We start from the raw sequence: 23,236 nt of genomic DNA, 5'->3' as shown, positions 1-23,236 counted from the left end.
AGCTCCGACATCCTTCCTATAGGAGGTGACTAGAACTGAACACAATATTCTAAGTGCGGTCTAACCAGGGTTTTATAGAGTTGCAACATTACCATCTTTGGGGTGTAGGAGGAAACCCATATCTCTATATTTATTGGTGTCCAAGATCCATTGAGTCTATGCCATCACATTTAACTGGCCACTAGTTTTTTTTTCCCTGTAACCCATTTGCTATACCTTCCAATCAAATCCCTCTTCAGGGGATCGCTGAGGGGAAGGGAGCAATTTACAACAGCCAATTAACCTACTAATCTGTGCGTCCTTGGGATGTGGAAGAAACCGGCAACACTCGGGGAAACTCATGTGGTCACAGGGAGAAGGTGCACACTCCACACAGAGAGCACCTGAGGTCAAAATCGAACTCAGCTCACTGGCGCTGTGAGAGAGCAACTCTACAAGCTGTGCCACTGTACCACGCATTCCATAGCACAGTTTAAAAAAAAGAACTGCCAATACATTTGCAAACTGCACATATAAATAAGATACATGTTCCTTTCCTTCATTTTCAGGTCATGTTGTCACTGGCAACAGTGGCAATTTTGGCCCTGACCTAGTTGGCTTTAGAAAGTGGTAGCTCAGGTTTAGCCCTACTAAAATTGTTCTTCTCAACCCCATTCTCCTGCATTCTCGACATAACCTTTCACTTACTAGTCAAGAACCAATCAACCTCTGCTTTAAATAATGCCTTGGCCTGCATAACCACCTAGAGTTATAGAAACATACAGCATGGAAAAAGGCCCTATGGCCCTCCATGGTCTGTGCCAAACCACTTAAACTGCCAAATTTCTCCTAAGTCTTGAAATTGAGCTTGCATGCACCACTTGTACTGGCAACTTGTTCCACACGCTCTCGACCCTCTGAGTGAAGAGGTTTCCACTCAGGTTGCCCTTTAACATTTCACCTTTCACCCTTAACCAACGAACTCTAGTTGTAGTCCCACCCAACCTCAGTGGAAAAAGCCTGATTGCATTTACCCTATCTATATCCATCTTAATTTTGTATACCTCTATCAAATCTCCTCTCAATCTTCTATGTTCTAAAGAATACAATCGTAACCTATTCAATCCTACCTTATGACTCAGGTCCTCCAGATCCAGCAACATCCTTGTAAATTTTCTCTGTACTCTTTCAACCTTATTTACATCCTTCTTGTAAGTAGGTGACTAAAACTGCACGCAATACTCCAAATTAGGCCACACTGACGTTTTATACAACTTCGACATAACATTCCATCTCCTGATTTATGAAGGCCAATCTGCCAAAAGTTTTCTTTATGACCCTATCCACCTATGACGGCACTTTCATTGAATTATGGACCTCTATTCCCAGATCCCTTTGTTCTACCACAACTCTCAATGCCCTTCTGTTCACTATGCAAGACCTAATCCAATTTACTACTTCATCTTGAATACTGAGCAACTGAACCTTCTTGACCAACCTCTCATACAGGACCTTGGTAAATGCCTTGCTAAAGTCCATGTAGATAACATTCTTTGCCTTGCCTAAATCAGCTTTCCATGCACAAAAGCTACAATGCACAAAGCCATGCTGACTATCCTTAATCAGTCCCTGACTATCCAAATACTTAAATATCTGGTCCCTCAGAATATCTTCCAATATCTTTCCCACTACTGACATCAGGCTTACCGGCCTATAATTTCCTGATTTATTTTTCCTGAAAAGTAGAACACTAGCTATCCTCCAATCCTCTGGTACTTCACTTGTTGCTAAGGCTCTCTGCTAGGGCCCTGGCAGTTTCTGCACTTGCCTCCCGCAGTATTAGAGGGGACACCTTGTCAGGCCCTGAGGATTTATCCACCTTAATTTGCCTCAGGACTTCAAACACCACCTCTTTTGTAATCTGTACAAGGTCCATGAAGTTGATGCTGCTTTGCCTCATTCCTATAGACTCTATATCCATCTCCTGACAGATACAAATACAGATGCAAAAATTGCATTTAAGATCTCTCCCATCATTTTTTGGCTCCACGCATTGATTACCATTCTATCTTCTAGAGGACCAATTTTGTCCCTTGCAATTGTTTTGCTTTTAACATATAGAACCATAGAACCATAGAAACTACAGCACAGAAACAGGCCTTTTGGCCCTTCTTGGCTGTGCCAAACCATTTTCTGCCTAGTCCCACTGACCTGCACACGGACCATATCCCTCCATACACCTCCCATCCATGTATCTGTCCAATTCATTCTTAAATGTTAAAAAAGAACCCACATTTACCACCTCATCTGGCAGCTCATTCCATACTCCCACCACTCTCTGTGTGAAGAAGCCCCCACTAATGTTCCCTTTAAACTTTTCCCCCCTCACCCTTAACCCATGTCCTCTGGTTTTTTCCTCCCCTTACCTCAGTGGAAAAAGCCTGCTTGCATTCACTCTAACTATACCCATCATAATTTTATATACCTCTATCAAATCTCCCCTCATTCTTCTATGCTCCAGGGAATAAAGTCCTAACCTATTCAACCTTTCTCTGTAACTGAGTTTCTCAAGTCCCGGCAACATCCTTTAGGATTCTCCTTCACTTTGTCTGCTTGGGCAATCTCATGTCTTCTTTTAGCCCCCCTGATTTCTTTCTTCAATGTTCTGCTTTTCTTATATTCCATAAGTACCTGCCTGCACCTCCCTTTTTCTTACCAGAGCCTCAATATCTCTTGAAAACCAAGGTTCCCTAAACCTTTAATTCTGACAAGTACGTGCAAGTTTTGCACTCTCAAAATTTCACTTTTGAAGGCCTCCCACTTACCATGTACACCTTTGCCAGAAAACAGCCTGTCCCAATCCACACTTGCCAGATCCTTTCTGATACCATCAAAATTGGCCTTTCTCCAATTTAGAATCTTAGCCTGTGGACCAGACCTCCTTTTTGCATATTTACTTTGAAATGAATGGCATTGTGACCACTGGGTGCAAAGTGCTCCCCTACACAAACTTCTGTCACCTGCCCTGTCTCATACCCTAATAACAAACCAAGTACCGCACAGTCTCTCACTGGGACTTCTACATACTGATTAAGGAAACTTTCCTGACACATTTGACAAATTCTATGCCATCTAGTCCTTTTACAGAATGGGAGTCCCAGTTAATATGTGGAAAGTTAAAATCACCTACTATAACAATATTATGTTTCTTGCAACAGTCTGCAATCTCTGCAAATTTGTTCCTCTAAATCCCTAGGACTGTTAGGTGGTCTGTAATATAGCCCCACTGACGTGGTCATACCTTGCTTACGTAATGCCCTGGTTAAGATTTCTACTGCTATGCTGTGAGATAGTTTATATTAGGAGTTTTCTGTAAAAGCAATGCGCCACGTGTGTTTTGGCTTCGGCTACGATTAGGAATGTGTGTGTCAGGTTTGTGGAATGAGAGAGAAGGTTCTAGAGAGCTGTGGGGAAGAGTTTTCAGAAGGACAGTAGTCTTGTTTGAGGTCTTTAGGCGGGAGATGTGGAGCGGGACAGAAGAGAAGACACCACAGTATGCTGTTGCATGGAGAGCCCCCATTGCAAGTGCTTTTGTGCAGATGAATGGCTCCAAGGAGGAAGGGCCAATACTCCTGAGGGAATGAGGCAGTTTGCTCAAGATGGTCTTCGAGGGGAGTTTGAAAATGTGGCGGGTGTTTTCACACAGACCGTGGGCCCAGCGCATGAGTAAGATATACACCCCCGAATACTCCAGTATGAGCTCCAACATTTATGTGCACATTGGACTGGTTTAACTGTAATGGGCCATTTTCTTTTCTACTTCCTATTAACTGCCTGATAAAGATGAAATTGGTAAATACACTTCCTTTATAATTTTACGTGGTACACGATCTGTTATTTCTTGCCGACAGATAACTATGTATGGGCAGTATTAACACAGCATTCACTCAAATTGAGGTTTCTTTAATCGGAACATCCCAACCTTCCTATTTGGCTGAACCCCAAATCATACCAAACCTAGACGTATATTGTTTATGAAAAGTGGCCTTCTCCCTGCTGAGTCATGTGGCTGTTAGCCAAGTTAGCTATCGAGCCAAGTTTGAATATGAGCCCGGTGAGAGGGTTACATTTATTTCCCAGTTCCACCCATAACGCCTCACCGGAGGAGTTCTCTGGTCTCTCCTGACTGAGCACTGCTGTGACATTTTCCCTGACTAGTAATGCCACCCCTCCTCCTTTAATCCCTCCTGTTCTGTCACGTCTAAAACAACGGAACCCCAGAATATTGAGCTGCCAGTCCTGCCCCTCCTGCAACCAAGTCTCACTAATGGCTACCATGTCATAATTGCAGGTGCTGATCCATGCCCTGAGCTCACCTGCCTTTCCTACAATATTTCTTGCATTGAAATATATGCAGCTCAGGACACTAGTTGCACCATGATCAACCTTTTGATTCCTAACTTCGTCTGGAGTCCTAACATCTGCCTCCACAACCTTTCCACTAACCATTCTGGCACTCTGTTTCCCCTGCAACTCTAGTTCAAACCCCACCGTGCAGCAATCGCAAACCTTCCCGCTGGGATATCAGTCCCCTTCCGGTTTAGGTGCAAACTCTCTCTTCTGTACAGGTCCCACCTTCCCTGGAAGAGAGCCCAATTATCTAAACATCTGACATCCTCCCTCCTACAGCAACTCCTTAGCCACATGTTAAATTGTATAATCTTCCTAGTGCTGGCCTCACTAGCACGTGGCACGGGTAGCAATCCTGAGATCACAACCCTGGAGGTCCTGCCCTTTAACTTAGCACCTAACTCCCTAAGTTCCCTCTGCAGAACTTTGTCACTCTTCCTATCTATGTCATTGGTACCTATATGGACCACGACCTCTGGCTGTTCACCAGCAACCCCCCCCCCCACCTAAATATGCTGAGGACTGAATCCAAGATGTCACAGTCCCTGGAACCCAGGAGGCAACAAGCCATCTAGGAATCTTGTTCTCATCCACAGAACCTCTTTTCTGTTCCCTAACTAACAATCCCCCTATCACCACGGTGTGCCTCTTCTGCCTCCCTTCCATTCTGAGTCACAGAGCCAGACTCAGTGCCAGAGAACCAACCTTTGTGACTTTTCTCTGCTAGGTCATTCCCCCCCCCCCACCACAGTATCCAAAATGATTTACCCGGTGTTGAGGGGGATGGCCACAGGGGTACTCTGCACTGGCTCCTTAACCCCTTTTCCCTTCTGACTGTCACACAGTTTCCTGTGTCCTGCACCTTTGGTGTAACTACCTCTCTATATGTCCTATCTATCACCTCCTCATCCTCCTGAATAATCTGGAGTTCATCCAGTTCCAGCAACAACTCCTTAACACGGATTGCTAGAAGCTGCCGTTGGATGCACTTCCTGCAGGTGTGGTCATCAGGGACACTGGAGGCCTCCCTGCCTTCCCACATCCTACAGAGGTTCGTTCACCTATCCTGTCTGGCATCTCTACTGTTCTAACTAAGCAAATATAAAGAAGGAAGAACAATTAACTGTGGGGGAGGGAGCTCTACCTACAGCTTTTTTGCTTTCTTTCACTCAAACTTCTCCTCGCTGAAGCCTCTAATAGTTCAAAATCCCTGCTCCGCTTGCCCCGCCTTACTTCAATTTGTTCTTACCAATCAATCCTGAACACTGCCTGGCCACTGCTCAAAGCTCCAAAACTGCCGCGGGTCACTAACTTTTCTACTCAATCACTGAACTTGAATGAACCCCGTCTTCTAAGGCTTCTGATCTCTGATGAAAAGCTCTGCGAGTGAATTCCACAGATTCACCACCATCTGGCAAAAGAAATTCCTCCTCGTCGCTGTTCTAAAGGCTGTGCCCTCTGTCCTAGACTCCCCGACTATTGGAAACATCCTCTCAACATCCACTCTATCAAGGCATTTCAATATTCCATAGGCTTCAGTAAGATAGCCCATCATTTTTCTAAACTCCAGCAAGTACAAGCCCAGAGCCATTCTACATTCAAGACAGAGGTAGAATCAGGCTCTTTGTCCCACTGAATCTACACTGAGCCTCACACAATTTTTCCACTAATTGTATTCTCACTCATTTTCTTTTTCACATTTTTTCATCAACTCCTCCTCAGTTCCAGTTTGCAATCATTCTCCAAATAAAAGGCTTTCTTTGCCTCTCCTTTGTACCTCCCTGCTGACTGAACCATCCAGTAATGGAAGCAGTTAATCTCTGTTTACTCAACCTAAAACAATCACCATCAATAGTCATAGAATTACAGAGTTTAGAAATAGGCCCTTTGGCCTAAGCTTCCCATGCCAACCAAGGTGCCTTACTGAGCTAGTCCCATTTGCTTGGATTTGGCCCATATCCTTGGAGAGGCAAGTAAGCCCTCATCCTCGCTGGTCTGCCGGCCTGACATCCAACCAGAGATGTCCTTCATCCCATGTCCAGGTGCCGTCCTTCGAATGCGGAGTGCAGAACAGAGGCCTAGACCTCTAACTCCCCAACATCCTTGTCCTTAAACCCCAATCTGACCCCTAACTTCTTTCTCTATCCCCAAAACTATTCCTATGAACCTAAAAAAACTGTGAGCCACAGCCTCAATGGAGACAGCAGCTTGGTGCCATCTTGATCGAGTACTTCCACCAGCTTGTTTTTGGTTCCGGATAAATAAACAAATCTGAATCTGAACTCAGCAGGTGAAGCAGCAACTATGGAGGCAAAGGGATAGTTGGTATGTTGGGCCAAAAACCCAGCGTCATTATAAATTTCCTACACCTCAAGCAAATCTCCTGGTTTCTGGGAGAACAGTTCTAGCTTCCCCTATAAAAACTCGCTGCCGTAATCCCTTACCTTGGCACCACTCCATTAAATCTTTACTGCAGTAGGGGTCAAAGTACGGTGACAAGAGTGGGGTTTGATAAAGATTCAATGCAACATCCCTCTGCTTATGGATCACAGGATTCCACTACTAACCTCGCCCTGCCACTCTCAGAAGTTTACAGGTAGATACGTCCTGATCCTTGTGCTCCGGCACGTACTTGCGATTGTCTTGTTTTTGTTCACATTCTCTTTTCATGCTGGTCTGAATTAAAATTTGCCTGCTCTTTACTATATCCCCTTCAACTAGTCTGCCCCGTCTCCTGAAGTCCATCAGTATCCTTCCTCATTCTTTCCCCCCCTATAAATATTAGCTTTATTTCGCATGTGTACATCAAAATATACAGTGAAATGCAACGCCTGCACCAGCGACCAACACAGTCCCTGCAACATGCTGGGGACAGCCCACAAGTGCCACCATACTTCCGGTGCCAAGACAGCATGCCCACAACTTAATAACGCACGTCTTTGGAACGTGGGAGGAAACCGGAGCACCCGGAAGAAATCCACGCAGTCACAGGGAGAACGTACAAACTCCCTAGAGACAGCAGCAGGAATTGAACACCTATCACTGGTACCATAAAGTGTTGTGCTAACTGCTACTGCAGCACCAGTCTTTTGTGCTGAAAGCAGAGTTTGCGCTGTAATCCTGCTGAACCCAGAACAGGACACGAGGGAACATCAAGTCTTCCACCGTCCAATCTGGAAGAACATCTGCTTATAACATTTCCCTGACTCCTGTCCTTTATTTCTCTTACTTATTCATTTTTCAGCTTCTGGAAAAGATCAGCATCTATTTCCCATCGCTCACTGCCTTGGTAGTGGGGAGCCACTTTCTTGAGCTACTGCAGTTCTTCAGGTAAAGGTACCCCGAAGGTAACGTTGGAGATGGAGGATCATTGATAGATGAAGGATCAGTCATAGATACTAAAGCAGGAAATAAACCAGCGATGAAGAACCAAATCAGAATGCTGTGCAGTTTGTAGCAGTGTTTTTCCTCATGCATCTTAAACCCTTGGCCTACTGGGTGTTAGAGGTTTCCGGCTTGGTAGGTACTTTCAGGAGTAAACTGGGGGAGTAGGTGGCTAGACAATCCTGTCCACAGATGGTCATTGCCTGGCACTGAAGTTAAATGGCTCTAAATTGGTGATAAGAGTTAGATTCAGAAAAGAGAAATCAGGCCCCTCAGACTACTGAGTCTCTGTGCACCATAAACCACTCATTTACCTAAGCTCATATTATTCTCTCCACATTCCTGTCAACCCCCTTCAGGATTCAACCACTCATCTACACACTGGGTGCAACTTACAATGGCCAACTAACCAACCAACTTGCAGGAATGAGATGTGTACCCAGAGGAAACCCATACAGCCACAGGGAAAGCCTGGGAAAAAGAGACACACCCCCCGCCCCCCAAGACTCAAGATCAGGACTGAAGCCAAGCCTCTGGCGCTGTGTGACAGCAGCTCTAAGGGCTGTTCCACTTTGCTGCTTGGGAGCATCAAGAAGTATTTACATAATTATTCCAGTTCTGATTCCGATCAGTGCTGAGCCCCCAAGATGCTGGTAACTAGGAACTTGGTAATAAAGATGACAATTAAAAGTCAAGGACAGGTGGTTAAACATTTACACATAGAGTACTACAACACAGTACAGGCCCTTCAGCCCACGATATGGTGCTGACCATTTTACTGACTCTTCCTTCCTACTTAACACTACTTTTTTACCATACATGATCCTATCTAAGCAGTTCTTAAATGCCTCTAATATATCTGCTTCTACTGCCACCCCTGTCAGGCCGTTCCATGCACCCATCACTCTCTGTGTAAAAATAACTTACATCTGATATCCTGCTATACTTTCCTTCAATCAACTTAAAATCACACCCCATCAATTTAGGTGATTCCATACTGGGGGGAAAAAAGTCTCTGGCTATCTGCTCGATCTATGCCCCTTACTATCTTGTACACCTCTATCAAGTCACCCCTCATCCTCCTTTGCTCCAAAGAGAAACACCCCAGCTTGTTCAACCTATCCTCATAAGGCCTGATCTCTAGTCTGGGCAGCAGCCTTTATTGAACATAACTGAATGTTTTACTCTTTTTTTAAATCAACCAGCATTAATGTCCTTCTGATGTTAGTCAAGCATTTTATTGATTTTTTTTGCACTCTCATCTTTTTCTGTTATGAGCTGTCAGTAGCTAATGAAAACTAATCTTATTGAAATCTTCAGTTTAAAAATAGCTGAATGACGATTATTCTTTAAAAATGCATGACTATCACCCAAATTATCATAGCAACAGACAAGACCCAGCCCAAGCACAGCACACCCTTCACAGATCAACAAGTAAGCTCTGGAGTACTCCAAACATCTAGCTGGCTTTGCTCAAACATTCCCAAAAGGCCCCCCAAAACTTTGTGATTTGCTAGATTTACGGAGTACTAAAGTGGAATACGGGAGCTGATTTCACTGGGGCACAGAATATAGATCAGTGCAATTCTTTGGCCTACAGTGTCTGTGCCAACCATTGTGTTAATTAAGGCTAATCCTATCTGCTGACACATGGCTCACATTTCTCGATTCCTTGCCTGTTAATGTGCCTAAGTGTCTCTTAACTGTTGCTATCTACTTCCATCACTTCTTCCAACCAGTTCCAAGCGCCTACCACCCCATATAAAACAAAATTGCCTTGTAAATCTTTACCCTCTCTTCATAAAGCTATGCCCTCTAATATTTGATATTTCCACCATAGGAAAGAAGAGTCTATCTACTCTGCCAATACCTCTCCGTTTTATATACAGTGGATTCCGATTGATTGGGAAATATCGGGACCAGTATTTTGGCCCAATTAAGTGGCTGCCCCAATAGCTGAATTTTCATGGAAATATTTAAAAAGGTATAAAAAGGGCAAACTACCATTTAACTGTATATTACTCCCTAATTGTTATCAAAGGAGGAATTCATCCAGTGTACCGGTACACAGCCACATTCTTTTGATTGACTGTAAATGAACAAGATGTGCACTTATTGTAGATAATGGACTGCAATCATACAATGCTCCAAATCTTAATTTTCATTGTAACATTCAAGATTATTATCAATACTTTCAAATTCTTCGTAATTCCTAACGTGAAGTAGTGAAATCGTTTCATGTTTACTCCCAGCCATTTCTGCCATCTCCAAACCTGAATGCTTGAAACTGCAGTGAGCAAAACCATTCCAAATTGTCTTCCTGGTTATTTCTCACCAACTATCGGTGAAAAAAAAACCACTGCTTTCTGAACTCAAGTGTATGCAACTGATGCCATTCAAAACTGTACACTCTAAGCACGGTGTAGTGTCCATTGGCCACACAAGTGCATGCACCTAATGCTAGTTAGAAACTGTCTCACGACAGTCTCCTGCACCAAGTGTTCCAAATAAACACAGGAAATCCCTGCTATTTTCTCAATTAGCTTTTGTTCTTGGAGATTAGTCTCAAATGAGCGGATGCCCTGATTAACTGATGGCCCAATTAATTGAAATCCACTGTACTTCTATCAGGTCTTTCTTCAGTCTCCACTTTTAAAGATGTAAAAATCGATATTTCTTTCGATATTAAGTTTAGAAACATAAAATTACAACAACGATGAAAACTGACAGAACTGATGCAGAAACGCACTGCGATTTAAAGTTCTCATTCGCAATACAAATCCCTCCAAGGACCGCACGCTCATTCCTCTGATCTTCCTTCAACAGTACAACCTTCCAAAGTCTCGGAACTCCACCAACTTGTATGCACCTTTCCATATCACTCCACTCCGGGTGACTGTGCCTTTACAGCTACCCTGGCCACTACGTCATGAATCCCTCCAGCTTTCCTACACATTCCCCTTTACGACTTGTTCAAACTTAACTCCTGGGCCTGGCTAAGCTCACATAACCTGGCAGAAAACTGTCTTCAATGCTCAGTGAAGAACACCGAGAATCTTTACTCGGCTCCTACACACCTCGGCTACCGTTAATTAACCTACCAACATACGAGCAAACTAGAGCATGCAGAGGAAACGCACATGGACACAAGAGAGAACGCAGGATTTCCACACTGACAGCGCCCAAGGAGTGGATCCCATTGTGATGCAGCAGCTCTGCTAACTACACCACTGGACTGGGCCAGTGACGTACAGATAGATAGATAAGCTGATTAATAGTATCTTCCGCCTAGAGTGACAGGATCTAGGGGAAGTTGAGGGGAATTTGGGGAGAATAAAGTGAGGTGAATGTAAGGGTTGGTGCAGGATTGGTGCTAAATGAGTGGCTGATGATTGACTCGGCTCCATGGGCAGAAGGCCCCGGATCCATGCTATGAAGTAAACAACAATCCGGTGTGGCCTGGCCTGCTCTGACTCCATTATTACACAAGCCCCTTTGTACTTGGTCTACACTTTTGTGGAGACTCAGGTCCATCAAGGTTACTGTGAAGGACTGACAAGCAGCACTGTGAGAACACCCTTATCCAGCAGACAACAACAGCTCAAAAAACTCCACAACCCCATCACCTTCTAGCATCCGGCAATAAAAATGTCTGTCTCAATAGTGCCCCGTGCCCACAGAAGAAATGATCTGTTGACATCCTGTGAAGTCCACCCCACTGGAAAAAGTGCAGCTGTTATTCAAGAGCATGAATGCAAGGAGCTTGGTACTCACCTGGGTATGCGTCTGTGTCAATGGCTCAATGATATACAAGTATTTGCCATCTTCAAATATGCCACTGTACAAAGGCAGGGAGGGGTTTAACAGAGTGGAGGGAGAGGCAGGGAGGGAGGGCACAGAGTGAGGGGAGAGGCAGGGAGGGGGAAACAGAGTGAGGGAGTGGAAGAGGGAGAGGGAACAGGAGAGACAGAAAGAGTGATGGAGAGGGAGCGAGGTTAACAGGGCATGGGAGCAGGTAAGAGGGGAACAGGGTGAGGGGGCAGCAGGGAGAGAGAAACAGAGCAAGAGATCGCATTATTAGAACTGGATGATCCCAACCTCCACCTTCTGCCTTGATTCAGCAATAAGGTTCTTCCTCCCAACAATTAAAATCAGAATTTGTTTCATTTTGGGAATTGATTCCAATCATTTGCATCTCTCAAGGTCCTAATGATGACCCCCCCTCCCCCCGCCCCCGTCTTTGCCATCTGCCAACAATAGCCTGCAGCAAACCAATTTTAGCCAGTGTGTCAAACTGGCTGCCAAGTAAACTGCCACCTGGGTTTTCAAAACTTGGAATTGCCAATCGCAAAACCACAACAATAATGTTCAAAATGCAGCAGTAAGAACCTTAACCAAAAATGAAAATCTGAGCACATATCACCAGTTTTGGCAACATTAATACTGGCTGCCTTTAGAATCAATTGTAAAATGCTCTTAATTGTATATAAGGCTCTGAATAACCTAGCTCTTCCGTACATTTTGTCGTGTCTATCCCCTTACGTTCCTCATCATAATCTTAGATCCGCGAATACTAGTTTGCTTAGCGTTCCTTGAGGCAAGCAAATAAGAACTTATGATGTGGCCTTTTGCACTCTGGAATACTCTACTGACTGAGATACACCAGGCTAGTACTGTGGGACATTTCACAACACTTCTAAAAGATTACTCTTTTTAAATTGACCTATTTTTAGGATGACTTAATGCCTGTTGATGTTGATTATATTTATAAAATTTGGTATATTCAATTATGTTTGTCTTATGAATTTTAATTTTGTTTCATATTATTATGACTACATTGATTTATCTTTATAATCTGTATAAATAATATTGATCTTAATGTATGAAAGGTGCTATATAAATATAGTTATTTTTTATTTTTTCTCAGCTGAGGTATGGGCTCACTTCTCAATTGCTAGGAACTTTCGGACCATTCTAGTGGTGTTTAGTATTGTGGCTTTCTGAAGATTTACATACATATTGCTGTGTGGCTCTAATTGTTTAATGCTATTGTGTAGTGACTTTGGGACGACACCAGTTGTACTGTTGGGACAATGTTTTCAAATTCCAAGGTCTTTCAAATTCTTCTTTTAATTCAGCATATCTCCAGTACTTTTAACTTACTGATTTCTGTAAATTATGTGTGTTTGGAAAAGCTATATCTAATAAATAAGTTGTTCTTGCTTGTTTTTCCTGTATTATTATATCTGGACAGTTACTACGGATTGTCTTATCCATAACAACTGATTGGTCATAATATAATTTGCAGGATTCTGATTCTAAAACTGGATCAGGCTTGTATTTATATTAAGGTGTGAATTCATTTATGAGCTTGTATTTTAAAGCAAGATTTTGATGAATGATGTTTGCCACTTGATTGTTCCTGTGTAAGTAATCAGATTGAGTTAAACTGCTACAGGATCCTGTAATGTGTTGGATTGTTTCTGTTTTCTCTTGGCATTTTCTCCATTTACCATCTTGAATTTCTTGGTCTTTTATTATGTATTTTCGATTTTTTTTTGTGTTAACCACCTCGTCCTGTACTGCCACAAGGAACCCTTCTGCTTCTGGGAAGAGGTCTCCAATTCTGAGCCAGGTGTTTCACAACTTCTTGTTGACATCTAGACTGCTCAGACAGTAGGCATATCTTCCATGGAGGGTCATGTTCTTCCATTAGTTAACTTTCTCTTCAATAGTGATAAATGTCTTCATTTTACTGGGTTGTGCTCTAAGTTTAGAGGTGTATACTTCCTGTTTTCATTGATGAAAGTATATCCTTTGAAGTTTTATCTGATTGTTGTGCTGATTTTTAATGTCTGTTATTCCTTTTCCCCCTTCTGTCATAGGTAGCGTTAATCTAAATGCATGTACATAATGTTTTCTGAAATTTGTCATTTCAGTTCTTTTTTTCCTTTGTAAATTTTCCAGATCAGTTTTGGACCAAGATATTATGCCAAAAGAATATGTTAATATGGGTATAGCGAAAGTTTTTATTGCCTTTGTTATGTCTTTACTACTGAGCTCTGTTTGGCAGTTTTTCTTAAGCCTTGAAATAAATTCTGACGAAGGTTTTTCCTTTCTCGTACTATCATCTATTTTCTTTTCTTGTTGATATCCCAGATACTTAGATATTTCCTATTCATCCATTGGTTGTATTGTATCCTGCTGCAATGTTTTGTATTCTATTAGCTCTATTGCACCTGTCTTTATGTTTAATGCTCTGCATTTATCCAGACCAAAGTTCATGTTTATTATTATTATTATTAATAATAATAATAAGACTAAAACCTGGGCTGAAGAAGCCAGGTTTGTCAGGATTAAAGCACAGAACACACATCAATCTGAAAATGCTGGGGATACTCAACTGGTCAAATAGCAGCTATGGAGAGAGAAATTTTGTCTCTCCAGGTCAACAACCGAATATAAGAACACAAAATCATCCCAGATGATTGGATCAGAGGGTTATGAGGCACAAGGTGGGGTGGGGGGGGAGAATGGAAGGTTTGCAGAGAGAGCAGATTGAGTTGGGAGGTGGGAGGGGGGCAGTGCACAGAGTACTCTGGTCTGAAACAGGAAATTGGCAAGGTTTAAGGCTAGTGTTAAATTAGAAATCATTTTCCCCAGCACTTGACCAAGGGCCAGAGGGTGACAGCACTGTCCTTGCTGATGTAGATGCAGGCATATAAGGTAGTGAAGGGTCAATTTTCCAGTTTATTCTTCAGAGACAGAACCATGCTGGGGTTCAATTCCCCAATTTCTGTAATCCTCAAGGAAAAAAAAACATTCTAGGCATCTCATAAGCCAGTTATCCATCTGTGATGGTCAACAGCAACACGACTCACTGCCACGCTTCCAATGGAGAATGCCAACAAGACCATCAGGAATTGTACCACCCATAATTATTACATCTGTCTCACCCCTGGGTGCCAAAATGTGTGATGGCCTATCCCTTGCCCCATATAACTTCACCACCCACCCCAAGGCAAAAACTGGTTCCGTTGGTGCTGGGGCTAAGGCAGGAAGTTGTGCTTACACAACAGGCAGCCTCCATAACCAGATTAATGCTTGACCACTGCAGAGGCTTGGCTAGGAGTCTTTGAGGCTTCCCTTTGGATTTACACTTCCTATGATCTGAGAGAAGGTGGAAAGGGTGTGGATGGACAGCGAGGAATCATACACAGTGCAAAAAGCAGCATCTTAAACTTAAGACTTTACAATTACTCCATTACACACACTGATTCTCTCTCCTCAAAGCCCCCATCCCTTCAGATAAACTTGCCACTTTAAAGGCAACATTCTAATCACATCCAAAAGCAGGTACAGCCTCCATATCCATCCTCCCACGTATTACCTGAGGAGTGGGGGGTCTCCAGTAGATCCGACCAGCATGGAATATATGCAGGAAACATGTGCTACCAAGCGACCCTTGCCCTCTGAACCCGCCATGCAACCCAGCATGAATACATCGAGCACCACATGCAGCATTATCAGAGAGAGCTCACGCTCTTACTTACCGTAGCCCATCGCAAGTGGCCAGAGCGACTTTGGACCCTGCGTTCCCCCGTATCTCCCCGTGATAGTAACAGTGCTCACCCCCCTGCGGGGAAACAGCGAGTCAGAAAGAATGCTGTTAGGATACAGAGAGAGGTTAAACCACACTCAGGTGCCATCACATTACCAATGGAAGAGCTATTCCCAGGAAATTGAAAAGCAAAAAAAAAACTACAGGCATTGGAAATCTGGAGTAAAAACAAAAAATGCTTGATACTCAGATCAGGCAGCATCTGTGGGGAGAGAAAGGGACAGACAATTAACAGAGTCCAATGATGGGTCTTGTATTGGAAACATCATTTCTCTTTCCGTAAATGCTGCCCGACTTGCTCAGCATTTCCAGAATTTTCTTTTTTTTTCATTCTATCTAAATTCACTCCCTACTCTTATGTAACATTAGGTAGTGGTTTTAAAATAATGAAGTACTCTGCTGTTCGGAAGCTAAGTGAATAAATGCATTTAAATCCAGGAGAAGGGTCTCAACCTGATATATTGGCTGTCCAGTTCCCTCCACACATGCTCCTTGTTTATTGCTCCAGATTCCAATATCTACAGTCTCTCGTGTCTCCGCTCTGTTAACAGCATTTAAAATACTACATTATGGTGCAGTATCTCTAAACAAAATTAAAAAAATCAAATAAACTGCTATTAATTCATCATTTTATCTCCAACATTACTCGCTTTTATTTTGGAATCAGATTTCCAAACACCTTAACAATTTGCCCTTACAGTCTTGTTCTTGCCACATCAAATTATAGGTTTAGAAAGCATGATCTTTATTCAAAATGTATACCACTGCTGAAAACTGCTAGGGCAAGAACTATGTTAATTCCATCAGCCCTGGGACACATTTTTAGCTTGCAGTGATTTGGATATTCACCAAAGAAATGATACTCACAAGTAGCTGAATAGCCAATCCAATAAGGTTCACTGGCTAGTAAACGCCAACGTGAGGATGTCATTGCCAGAAAAAGGATATATATAGTGTTTCATGCATCAGAATCACACCTCCAGAGTCCATATTATTATCTCATCCAAAGGACAGTACGTATCTCTAACAGCACTGCACTCCCCTAGCAACAGCCTGAGTGAGCTGAAGTGATTGGACAATTAACTTCTGTTAGCAGTGTCCTTTGCAAAAAGCAGTGAATTGTTAGACATGAACCTTCAACAGGCAGGCTAAACCAATTCTACTTCTTTGAATCTTCCTTGCCTCGCCAAGGTTTAGAGGGAAATGGTCCAAATGCAGGCAAATGGGACTACTTCAAGAAGGCACCTTGGTAGTTAAGGCCAAATCAGGCCAAAGGGCCCGTTTTCATGCTGTTACTCTAGAACAGATAAATAAGATAAACTGCAGGACTCTTAGCAGTGATATACAGAGAGATCCTGGGATGCAAGTCCACATCACCCTGTGAGTGACAATATAGGTGCAATAGGGTGGAACAGAAGGTTTCTTTGTTGGCCGGCATGTTGAAATTTGGTTAGTCATGTGGCAGCGCTACAAACTTCTAGTTAGGCCACATTTGGAGTATTATGTGGTGGCTGCATTACAGGAAGGATGTGGAGGCTTTGAAGGAGCAGAAGTAGTTCACCAGATTGTTGTCTGGATGAAACCACAGGCGGAAGTTAGACTGATTTGGATTGTCTGCTCCTGAGCACTGGGGGCTCAAGGGAAACCTGAAAGAACCACAGTATATAAATTACGTTAGAGGCACAGACAGGGTAGATAGACAGATTCTTTTTCCCAGGTGGAGTTACCAAATACCAAAGCATGTCTTTTTAAGGAGAGGAGTTTGGGGGGTGGTGGGGGGGAGAAACGGCGCGATGTTTAAAGATTCATAAAGCAATGAATTTTGTTGACTGCAGTGGCAGGTGCCTGGAATGCACACTAACGGAAAGTGGTGGAAACAGATAAGCAGCTACTAGCAGTAACGTTGAAGAGGCATTTAGACAGACACATGAACAGGCAGGGAATCAAAGAAGGCAGACCATGTGCAAAGATTAGTTCGAACTGGCACCATGGTCAGTACAGACTTGTGGGTTGAAGGGCCTAAATCTGTGCTGTACACTTCTGTATCCTATGTTGAAGTGGGAGAGACTGGGCTGAGAGTTCGGTGGAGGACTGTAAAAATCCAAGGGCAAACAGCACTGCCACCTTTCCTATAAACGTCCACAATTCACTGCCTGCCACATTCTCATATTTTCTTAAAATGAAGGAAGCTATTCAGTCCATGGAATTCTTGCCGGCTCTTAGAGCGATCTCTTCCCCTGCTTATTTCCCTAGTCTCTTTCACAAGCCCATCAAATCTCCTCTCAGTCTCCTGTCACCCACACACACCAGGAGCAAGATGCAGTGGCCCATCACCCCACCAACCGCACACCTTTGGAACGTGGGAGAAAACTGGGATTGCAGCCCATTGATGGCATCCTCACCAGCAGGAAAGAGTTAAAGAGATGATGGCAGCACTGTGCAGACAGCAGGTCTGCGGCTGAGCCGATCACCTTGACGACGCAAGCCCAGGTGTGTACTGACGTCCCAAGGTAGGATTGTTTAGATAATTTCCCCTCCCTCTGCACACTAACTCACTGCTTACGGCTACAGTTTGTGCCGTGCCTTCGTATCGCTCATATCAGCAACCTGCAAGTTGCCAGTGCAAGCAGAATTTCCTTCTGTTTTGCAGATTCTCTTATAACATGCATACTCAGCACCATCTCTCCCCAAGAGACACCCCCACAATGTGCCACAGCCTGGCAGCTTGAGTCTGCAGGGGTCACTTTAGCTCCGCAGTTTCAGCACTCTGACAATGCCCAAGCCTGGCTATTCCGCCAGTTTCCTGCCTCGATTCCACCTCCGTAATACCGGCTTCAATCAATCTTTGTTCACCCCACCCCAGACCCTAAGCACCAGTTCGCTGCACTGCTCAGACAGCCATGCATCACTCGGGAACCCGTCAACTTAAAGTCATCGCTGTGTGCCAGTGCCTACAACCTCTTGCAGCCTTGGGACCCTGGAGAACCACTCTATTCCTCTTGCACATCCGCTCCATTAACCCAAGCTGAGTCCAAAGGACGTTTTCCCACCTGTTTTCTGTCCCACTCCTGGACCACAAAATACTCTGCAGATGCTGGGGTCAAAGCAACACTCGCAACACGCTGGAGGAACTCAGCAGGCCAGGCAGCATCCGTGGAAACGATGAGTCAACGTTTCGGGCCAGAACCCTTCGTCAGGACTGTAGAGGGAAGGGGCAGAGGCCCTATAAAGAAGGTGGGGGGGACAGTGGGAAGGAGAAGGCTGGTAGGTTCCAGGTGAAAAACCAGTAAGGGGAAAGATAATAGGGTGGGGGAGGGGAAGCAGGGAGGTGATAGGCAGGAAAGGTGAAGAAAGAATAGGGGAAAACACAATGGATAGTAGAAGGAGGCGGAACTACGAGGGAGGTGATAGGCAGCTGGGGGAGGGGGCAGAGTGAAACTGGGATAGGGGAAGGGAGGGGGAGAGAATTACCGGAAGTTGGAGAATTCAATGTTCATACCAAGGGGCTGGAGACTACCTAGACGGTATATCCCCTATCCCTATGTCACTCTGCCCCCTCCCCCAGCTGCCTACCACCTCCCTCTTGGTTTCGCCTCCTTCTACTACCCATTGTGTTTTCCCCTATTCCTTCTTCACCTTTCCTGCCTATCACCTCCCTGCTTCCCTCCCCCACCCCTTTATCTTTCCCCTTACTGGTTTTTCACCTGGAACCTACCAGCCTTCTCCTTCCCACCCTCCCCCCACCTTCTTTATAGGGCCTCTGCCCCTTCCCTCTTCAGGCCTGACGAAGGGTTCCGGCCCGAAACGTTGACTCATCGTTTCCACGGATGCTGCCCGACCTGCTGAGTTCCTCCAGCGTGTTGTGAGCGTTGCTCCCACTCCTGGAACACTTCATAGAATCAAAATCAGGTTTACTATCACTGACACGTGTCGTGAAATTTGTTGTTTCACAGCAGCAGTTCAGTGCAATGCATAAAATATACTAAAAATTACAGCGACTACGTATAGAAAAAACATAAATAAGAAGAGCAAAAAGAGCAAAAAATAAGTGTTTGAGGGTTCATTGTCTTCTCAGAAAGCTGATGGTGGAGAATCAGTTTAATACCACTGGTATATGCTGTGAAAGTTGTTGTTTTCTGGGCAGCAATAATATTTTATATCTTGCAAAAAGAGAGCAAAAATAGTGAGGTAGTGCTCATCGGCTGGTTCATTATCCACTCAGGAATCTGTTGGCTGAGGGGAAGAAGCTGAACTTGCAACGATCAGTGTGTGCCTTCAGGCTCCAGTACCTCCTCGCTGATGGTAATAATGAGAAAAGGGCAAGTTCTGGGTGGCATTGGTCCTAAGCCATCTTTTTGAGGCATTGCCTTTTGAAAATGTCCTCAATGGTGTGGAGGCTGGTGCCCATGATGGAGTTGGCTGAGTTTTCAACCCTCTGCAGCTTTTTCCAATCCTGTGCAGTTGTTCCTCCATACCAGAGAGAGATGGAACCTGCCACTATGACTAATTATGGACCAATGTGAATTATTTTCTGAAGATCTGGGAGTGTAGCTGGGAAAACCTCTGAGATTTCATTTCACTGAAATGGATGCAAGCCTTGGCCAACAAACCAGAGGCTTCCTCGCTTCCACACCTGTAGGCTTCCATTCCATTCCACGCTAAATGGAGTGGCACAGTAACAGGGGCACTGCCTCACAATTCTGAGAACTGAGTTCAATACTGACTTCCACCGTTGTGGAGTCTGCATGTTCTCCCCTGTGACTGAAGAGTTTCCTCCCACACCCCAAAGTACAGGTTAGTAGGTCAACTGGCCACTCTGTGTGGGTTTCTCTTTGGGAGCAATTGACGGAAATGCGGAGAGAATAAAAATAAGTTAGGATACGACCAGTGGTTATAATTAGCACAGCCCCAATGGGCTGAAGGGCCAGTTTCCATGCTGTGTAACTCTGACTAATACTGGAAACTAAAACGAAAACACTTGAAATAAACACAAACTGCTCGACTGATCAGGCAGACGAGAAAGGACCGATGTTTACGGTTAACTCTACCACTCTCTCCATGATCGCTATCTGAGTATTCCCAACATCTTAAAATTTCATTCCAGGTTTCCAGCAGCTACGTTACTTTGCCAGCATGGAGGGAGGTCTCCCTCAGAGGGTGAAGTGACTGACAACAGACTGATGGAGAAGCAGCCAAGTTCACTCCACACTGCAGGGTGAGCCAATGCAGGCTCTGCCCTTTGCAGCTTCTAGGACAATTTCACTACTGCTCCCTTGCAAGACCACGCCAAAGCAAGCTAGGCACACTGGGAGACCGTAGTTGTAGGTTTATAAGAGTGAAGTTTTATAAAATGATTCATAAAATAAATAAAAATGGTAGGCGGTGATGCTTTAATACCAAGCAGTGCAGTTACTGCTGCCAAAACCTTTGCATCATAAGCTTCCACCACCAATTGCCGCTGCTGTAAATTTGCGTAGTACTTCACGTTTTAGCTTAATCCTTTGCCTGAACTTCTGTATTAGTGGTCAAAATATACTGCATCAAGGTACAGAAACTATACTGACTAATATGAATGATTATTAAACAGGGGATCTGAATGTCTCTCAGCTACTGAGACAGAGGTACTGCAGACAACACTAACCTCAAGCCCCACCACCCACACCTCTGAACACTCTCCTCAATTTCTCCTCCCACATAACCTCTGTCCTCCCTTCTCTGATGACTCCCTCTGGCCTGCCTTACCTGGAATTTTGGACCCGCAATATCTGTCTGATTCAAGTGGCTACCATTTCTGTCCATCGACTCTATTTTGGCTCACAGACCAGTGTCATACCCCCGACGCATTTCCCCATCAGCTATTCTCCCCCATCTCAACTCCCCTCATCAAGGAGTATCCTGGAGTTATTTGAATATTGCAGATATTCAAGCAGTAACAAGCCTTCAGTTATTAATGTGGATTGTAAACTGCAGGTAGTAAAGTGAAGTTAAGCACACTTCTGCACTGTCTGTGGAGCACAGGCTGGCCCACAGACCAAGAGATATGGTTGACAAAATGGTGATCAAGTGATGTTTGCATATGCATCAGCTAACTGTTAAGACAATGGGGTTGTGTTAATGGCCTGCTTCAATCCAGGGTTTGAGTAATGGATTTAAGCAATCTACATCATTGTAAACAAGGTCAAGAAGTTTGCAGACCAGGCAGGTACTATCACTTAGCTCTATCAATACTTGGATGTTTGGCTCTGTCGTGAAAAATTTTTAAAAATATCTGTGTTAATAATGAGTTTCTCCCAGCAAAGGTATCTTATCAACTACAATGTGCTTCCGTTGCAAATACTGTACCTCAAAGGAACTAATTGTCAACCCAAAGTATTGAAGTAAACAATGACGTTGTAACAACTGAAACTGTACCAGTGGTTATAATTAGCACACCTGCTGTTACCTTTGATCTCCATGTATAAGAATGTGATGTACCTTGCGTTTGTAGGGTGGAGGAAACTCTACATAGAAGGTCTCCATGAGAATGTCTGCTTGTCGTGTTGAATAAAGACTTTCAGTTCCACACCTCCAGTGAATTTGATCGTAGTCATAACACCCCCCCCCCCGCAACTTATTACAATATTCCCTCCTGACAGGATGAAATAAGTCATAAGTGCCCAACCCCATCCCCATATCCCATTCACCCACTGACCCTGATGAAGAACGAACTCAGACACTGCCCCAACTCATTGGGAAATCACAGTGCAGTCTTTCTTCACACAATGAAGAATGGAAACCTGCAATTGTCCCTGCCAACCCTTTGAAAGTGGGAGTGAAAACTGGGGGCGGTGGGGGTACAGTAGTGGTAAGAGGACTTAATAGGACTGGGAAGTAAGAACTAAACCATTATGGACGTGAGATTCAGACCAATCACAGTTGTGACGGAAACTAGCCCTTCAGCCCACTAAGTCTGCGCCAACCGTTGGCTACCCATATCCTCTAATCCCATTTTATCCTCCCCATATTCCCATGAGCTTCCTTCGAATTCTACCACCCATCTGAAATGGCCAATTAACCGATCAACGCTCACATCTTTGGGATATGGAAGGAATCCAGAGCATCCAAGGGGGAACAGGGAAACAGCAGCAAGGGTTAGCAGCGAACCTGGCTCTCTGTCACCGTGAGGCAGAGGGCTCTACCCACTAAGATACTGTACCACCGTGAATGACACAACAAAGTGAGGAAGCTGAATGGGGTACTCTTGTTCCTCGGTTACCAAGGAGTGCATTGGCACAGTTGTTAGCTTCCAGCCCAACTTATCCAGCCATCATGTCCCAGTTCCATTCATTCAGACTTTCAGACTCGCTTCTCCCTGCACCCTGCCCACCTTTATAGGCATCCGTTAGTCTCATGAGACCATGGATTTGCACCTTGGAAGATTTCCAGGGCGCAGGCCTGGGCAAGGTTGTATGGAAGACCGGCAGTTGCTGCAAGTCTCCCCTCTCCACACCACTGATGTTGTCCAAGGGAAGGGCATTAGGACCCATACAGCTTGGCACCAGTGTCGTCGCAGAGCAATGTGTGGTTAAGTGCCTTGCTCAAGTACACACACACTGCCTCAGCCAAGGCTCGAACTAGCGACCTTCAAATCACTAGATGAACGCCCGAAACACTTGGCCACGCGCCAACACCTGCCTACCTTAGAGTAATTAAATCATGGCTTACCTTTGAAAGAAAAACCTTTTGCTTTTCATAATGTATTTCCTTGTAATCAGAGGACAGGAGATTACTGTAGGGAAAGAGAAGAACATAAAGTAGTTATGAGGGAAATGGTCACAGCCTCTGCTGATCGAACTGCAATGA

General features: G+C 44.3%; 1 protein-coding gene across 8 annotated transcripts in view; it reads right to left on the bottom strand.

The window, feature by feature from the left end:
- LOC134348376 (disintegrin and metalloproteinase domain-containing protein 23-like) overlaps positions 1-23,236 on the bottom strand; it is a 169,278-nt gene that overhangs the window by 81,897 nt on the left and 64,145 nt on the right. For all 8 annotated transcript variants that reach the window (XM_063051641.1, XM_063051635.1, XM_063051638.1 and 5 more), the window contains exons 4-6: positions 23,099-23,162; positions 15,327-15,409; positions 11,548-11,611 (exon numbers count right to left, since the gene is read on the bottom strand). In XM_063051641.1, coding sequence (XP_062907711.1) covers positions 11,548-11,611; positions 15,327-15,409; positions 23,099-23,162 — 211 coding nt within the window. The remainder of the gene's footprint in view (positions 1-11,547; positions 11,612-15,326; positions 15,410-23,098; positions 23,163-23,236) is intronic.

This window comes from Mobula hypostoma, chromosome 6 (genome assembly GCF_963921235.1).
Source record: "Mobula hypostoma chromosome 6, sMobHyp1.1, whole genome shotgun sequence".
Lineage (NCBI taxonomy): Eukaryota > Metazoa > Chordata > Chondrichthyes > Myliobatiformes > Myliobatidae > Mobula > Mobula hypostoma.
This window is presented reverse-complemented; position numbering and strand designations above follow the sequence as displayed.